Source organism: Dasypus novemcinctus, chromosome 29, assembly GCF_030445035.2.
Source record: "Dasypus novemcinctus isolate mDasNov1 chromosome 29, mDasNov1.1.hap2, whole genome shotgun sequence".
Classification (NCBI taxonomy): Eukaryota; Metazoa; Chordata; class Mammalia; order Cingulata; family Dasypodidae; genus Dasypus; species Dasypus novemcinctus.
The window spans coordinates 13,255,131-13,261,130 of record NC_080701.1 but is presented as its reverse complement, the minus strand read 5'-3'; the positions used below and the strand labels follow the sequence as shown (position 1 = coordinate 13,261,130).

Genomic DNA, 6,000 nt, shown 5'->3' with positions numbered 1-6,000 from the left:
GGATCTGAGCCTTAAATCATCTGAAGAGTTATAAAGAAACTGGGAGCTAGGGCCATGGAGGATGAGGCCATGGCCTGAGTGGCAGAAGGTGAAGCAATGGGGAACCTGCCTGAGCAGGAGTGAATGCTCTGAGCCTGAGCTCCTAAAGCAACACTGCCATGGGGGTACTGGACCTGGAGGCAGCAATGAGGTGGTGGGGAAACAGAATCAGACACTCTCACTCACCACAACTCTTGCTGACTATTGTTGGGTTAGTGATATTTCCTGGCTATCAGAGATTTAGAAGCAAATTTTCTGGAGAAAACCTTTCCAAGGGAGGCCTACAGGGCTCTGGCCACACACTGCCAAACACGCTGAAATCAGGCCACTAGAATACGAGACAACAGAAACAAGGAAAATGCATCTTTAGTCACTTAAAAACTAACAATGCTGGCGCCATCAGATACATGATAGAATAGCTAGGTATAAAATATTTGTATCTTTATAAGTTCCAGGGAAAAGACATAATTCTAGCTTTGAAGATATAATCATGGGGGATTTTAATCTACTGAGGTCAACAAAATAAAGATAAAATATTAAACATAGCTTCTTTGTTGGAGATTTGAACCCGAAGGGTATCGGTAATGAAAGAAAGAAAAAAGGGGGAAGAAAACAAAGAGCAAGAATGAGCAAAAGAGCTGGGATCAGGGAGTCTGTGAGTAATAACTCCTCAGACAACTTATTGTTTACAAGGGGCTCTCTATATACCCCAGTGTACGTGACAACAAGCAGGAACACATAACCTACATGACAAGAAGCAGGAACATGTAGCCTATGTGACATCAAGCAGCATTACCCATAGTCTAAGGAATTTTTAAAAATCTTATCTCAAGGTACAAGGTCTAAGTATTCTATTCACTACAAAAAGTATGTGCTCTTTTCTTTCAGCCTTTAACAGCTTCATTCCATTTGCCGGGAACTCTTAATTACCACATTCCTTAGGGTGCAAGTGTAGCCATGGAGACAGCACGTCTCTACTTATGAGGACACTGTGCCTCAGTTTCCAACACTTCTTCTCTGATTCCTGGATCTTCAAACAATTCCATCTCTTGTTTGATAAATTTGAAAGGTCTTTTAGGACCACACTTTTGGGGGCAGAAGGGTGAGAAGGAGGGGCAAGAACTGTGACCTTTTTATTGTGATTTTTAGTTTTTAATTTCAAGGAAAGTACTTCCAATTTGATTTTTAAAAAATTTCATCGATACTTTTGGGATTTCTGATACAAAATGGCCTTTATCAATTGCATTATCATATTCACATTCCAATTGTCAGAAGGGCTTAAACTAGAAGTAAATATATTTAATCTTTTTAATCTCTATAAGATTATGGAGGATTGTAGAAATTTATGCAGATGTAGAAGAATCTTTTTAGAACAATACAATTTCGATGTAGCATATAACTATACATCACAAGAAGTCAATGAATCATATTTCAAAATTTAAGTGATATAATAATACATCAAGGAAAATATCAATGTTTATATATATTTTAAAAACTGAGTCAATTGTGTCAGAACAAAATCTAACGTAATGTTAAGAAGAAGGATTTGCTAAAGTCAACAATTTTTAAATTCTTTGATCAAAAGAAAAGGGTAAACAGAATAAATTTAAGAATGTTTCTGGTAAATAAATAATCTTAGAACTGGTTTACAAAGCCAAAATTGAATGCAATTTTGCGTGACAAGTAATTAGCAAGGATTGGAGATTATGGTTACATTGTGCAGAAGAAAACAAACACAAATATTATATTGTATATACAAATATAATTTGGCAGAATCAAAGAACAAAGAATGAAAGAAGTTTAAGGATTACTGTTCTCATTTTAATTAAGATACAGCATAACTGTATGTATGGGACTGGAAGTCATACAGACTTGAGTTTGTTTTGTTTTTTTTTTAATTTTTATTTATTTATTTTATTCAAGTTAATAGATCACAAAGATGCTACATTAAAAAACATAAGAGGTTCCCATATAACCCACTCCCCACCGCCTCACCCCCCTCACTTTTGTAAATTGTATTTTTTGGAAGATATATACATCTCAAAAAATGTTACATTAAAAAAAAAAAAGAGGTTCCTGTATAATCCCTGCCCTCCACCCCACTCCTCCCACACCAACAACCTCCCCCATCATTGTGGCACACTCATTGCACTCAGTGAACACATTTTGGAGCACTGCTGCACCATATGGATAATAGTTTACCCTGTAGTTCACACTCTCCCCCAGTACATTTAGTGGATTATGGCAGGATATATAAAGTCCAGCATCTGGCCCTGCAATATCATTTAGGACAACTCAAAGTCCCCAAAATGCCCCCACATCACATCTCTTCTTCCCTCTCCCTGTCCTCTGCAACTACTGTGGCCACTTTCTCCACCTCAATGCTACAATTTCTTCTATTACTAGTCACAATAGTTTTACAGTAGAATATCAATAAGTCCACACTAATCCATATTTTATTTCTCCATCCTGTGGACCCTTGGATGGTGACGTTCACTCAACCTTTATATCAAGAGGGAGCTTAGACTCCACATGGATGATGGATGCAATTCTTCTGCTTGCAGTTGTAGGTACTCTTGATTCCCTGGTGTGGTGGTTGACCATGTTCACCTCCCTGTTACCTGACATGGCTAAGTCCAATGAACCAGAGAGTAGGAGTTGCAACTCTGCTGAGGCTCAGGGCCCAGCTGGCATAGAAGCAATCCAGAGATTCAAGTGCCCTGAGTATATACCATCCCTAGCACCAACCACAGGTTCAATAAAAGTGACAAAAGAGGCTTGTCTAGAAAGGTCACATCTGAGTCCATCTCCATCACACTCTGGAGCACAAATTCCAAAGTAGGGCCCTCTGACATGGCACAGAACTCCAAATCCATCTGCCATGACCATATTCTCTGTGGGTCTCTGTAGCCTTCAGGAGAACCAGTACCTAGGGTTGTATCTACTTTGGCTTGTTCTGGGGTCCTGCTGAGGTGTGCATAAGCGCAACCCCTCTGATGACCTCCTGACTCCTTTGAAGATCTTAGCCATATAAACTCATTTATCTTTGCCATTTCCCCCTTTTATTCAAGGTCAAACAGAGTTTTTAACACATCATCCTACATGTAAGTTGAGACATTCTGCTGGTCTGAATTGACTCTTTTATTCAAGGTCTCTTTCTAGTTGCTTTACCAGCTAGTGATTGGTAGTAATCCCTAGGCGCCAGAGAGGCTCATCCCCAGGAGTCATGTCCCACACTGGGGACAGACTTGAGTTTTTATTCATACTCCAACGAGTCATATCTGTGTGACCTGAACAGTTCTTAAACCTCTACACATCTGTTTTCTGCTCTATAAAATAGAGGGTAATAATAGCACCTGCCTCATAGAGGCAGAATTGGGAGAATTAAGTAAGATAATACATATAAAGCACTTAGCATATAAGAAGCACTCAAGGGAAGTGGATGTGGCTCAAGTGATAGGGCTTCCGCCTACCATATGGAAGGACCGGGGTTTGATCCCTGGGGCCTCCTGGTGAAAAAGAAGAAAAGAAAGCATGCCTGTGCAGTGAGCCAGTGCCTGCATGGTGAGCCAGTGCCATGCAAGTGAGTCACGCAGCAAGATGATGATGCAACAAAAGAGAGAGGATGGGGATAATCAAGGTGAAGTACAGCAGAAACCAGGAACTGAGGTGGCACAGCTGACAGGGAACCTCTCTCCACATCAGAGGTCCCCAGGATCAAATCCCAGTGAATCCTAGAGGAGAAAAAATGAGAAGAGAAGACCAAAGAGAAATAGATACAGAAGTTCACAAAGTGAATGGACACATAACAGAAACAGCAGGGTGGGGTGAGGAAGGGGGGGGGGGATAAATCTTTAAAAAAAAGAAACATTCAAAAAAGTATTCTTATTTGGTCTAGAGCACTACTTGACTAAACTTTCATAAGCATTGCTTTCACAAATTCACCACCCCACTTTCATCTCTAAGAACATATTCTCCCATTAAGTCCCAATACATTTGCCTCTACTTCAAGGACTTCCCTCCCAAAGCTGCCACCCATATTTCCATTTCTCCTCCTGGTTTATTTTCTGTTCTCAGTCTATCTTCTCTAGGAACTAAAAACAAACAAACAACAACAACAAAAAACACCATACTCATTTCTCACTCTCATTCTGTTTCAAGACTCTCTAGAATTTGGTGCAATCCAGACTAACCTCAGAGACTGCTGATCTGTTACGATTGTGCAGGTACCCTTCTGTTGGTTATTGTTTCATCACTTATTCTTGATTTGTTTTTCGGGTGGTTTGCTATTATTTACAAGTCACTTGAGAGCAGGGGCTCATCCAGCTTCTTTCCCTCCATATGACCCTGCTTCAGTCCTTAGGAGTATTCATAGCATTCCAAACACGGGTCTCTGACACATTTGTGCTCTGGCACACACACACACAAAATGCCCACAAACTTCTTTTTTCTTTTCTAGGCAACAGCAAAATAAGAGAGGAAGTATGGTCTTTTAGCACCTGCTCTACACAGTATCTGGCAGTTAGCAGCTGCTTGATAAATATTTAATGAACAAATAATTAGAAATCAGAAGACATCGGAGTAAACAAGTCAAGAAGGATGGAGATGGAAGGCAGGCAGATTGAGATCACCCAAAACAGTCTTCTCATGTTTCTGATGCTGAAAGGGAAGATTCCCGAAACTAGTGGTAGAGACGAGGCTGGAGATAATTCATTTATTCACTCAATAAATATTTATTGAATGCCCAATGTGGGGGAGCGCGAGACTCTGGGGATACAATGTTCCGAAAAAGTCCAAGCCTCCCAATGCCCTATCCAGAGCTGAAAAGCAGTGCTGGAGGCTAAGGTGAAGATGAAGTTTCCAGATCCGCCTGTGAGGACCAGGAGAGCGGGACCCTGGGCGAGACAAGGATTGAAAAGGGAAGAGAGGGCAAGAGGCGCGCCCCTTGGTCCGCCTGGACTGTTTCTCCGCCGAGCCACCAGAGGGCGCCGCCTTCCTCCTCGTGTCCCAGCCCGGGGGCCGCCGCCTGCTCCCCTTTTCCCGGCGGAAATGCCCGGGCGATGACGGAAACTCGGAGGGAGGGGAGCGGGAGCGCCACAGGGACGGGCCAGGGAGCCCGGAGCGGCCGGCGGGGCAGGTGGCTCGAGTGGCGCCCGCCCGTCGCCCGCTGCACCCGGGGCCTCCGCCGCGCTCCCCGCCGCCTCGCGCGCCCGGCGCTGACTCCCGGGGCGCGCGGCCGGGCCGGGAAGGGCGGGTGGGGGCGCTCCCCGAGGCCGCGCCGCCCGCCGGGCTTGGGCGGGGCGCGGGGTCCAGGGCCGCCCTGCCCGGCTCCGTGCTCGCCGGCCGGGGGCTGGCGGCGGCCGCGGCGGCGGGAGAGCGCAGGGAGGCCGCGCGGCAGGCGCTCGGGCCGCCATGGACGACAAGGCGTTCACCAAGGAGCTGGACCAGTGGGTGGAGCAGCTGAACGAGTGTAAGCAGCTGAACGAGAACCAAGTGCGGACCCTGTGCGAGAAGGTGAGGCAAGGCGGCGGGGCGCGGGCCGCCCTCCTCCCTCCCGGCCTCGGCCCGGGACCCGCAGGCCTCCCTCGGGCCCCCTCCCCTCCCCCGGCCCGCGCCTCGGGTTGACGGGGGTCGGCTTCGCCCCTTCGCGGGGTAGGTGCCACCCCAGCATTTCCAGGCGGACGAGCAGTCGCGGCGCTTTGGGGTGCCTGGAAATTCGTCTTAAGGGCAGCCTCTCGTTTGGAAATGCACCGAAAATGAACTTGCCGTGAGTCATAAACTTATTCGTGAAAGCAGACTTTTTCTTAGGCGCGCGAGCCCTACGGACCTTCGCCAAGTCGGATGGGCCAAGCCTGTGTGTGTGTGACGAGTGAACCCTGAGCGCGACCGCAGAACGGTGGCTTTTAAAATAGAGGCTCACTTCGTTTGAAACGGAGACGGCGACTGGGCTTTCAAATTGTG

General features: G+C 45.9%; 1 protein-coding gene across 1 annotated transcript in view; it reads left to right on the top strand.

Moving 5' to 3' along the window:
* The first annotated feature begins 5,347 nt into the window (after positions 1-5,347).
* PPP2CB (protein phosphatase 2 catalytic subunit beta) overlaps positions 5,348-6,000 on the top strand; it is a 35,674-nt gene continuing 35,021 nt past the window's right edge. The window contains exon 1 of the mRNA XM_004475169.5: positions 5,348-5,553. Coding sequence (XP_004475226.1) covers positions 5,452-5,553 — 102 coding nt within the window. The 5' untranslated portion in view covers positions 5,348-5,451. The remainder of the gene's footprint in view (positions 5,554-6,000) is intronic.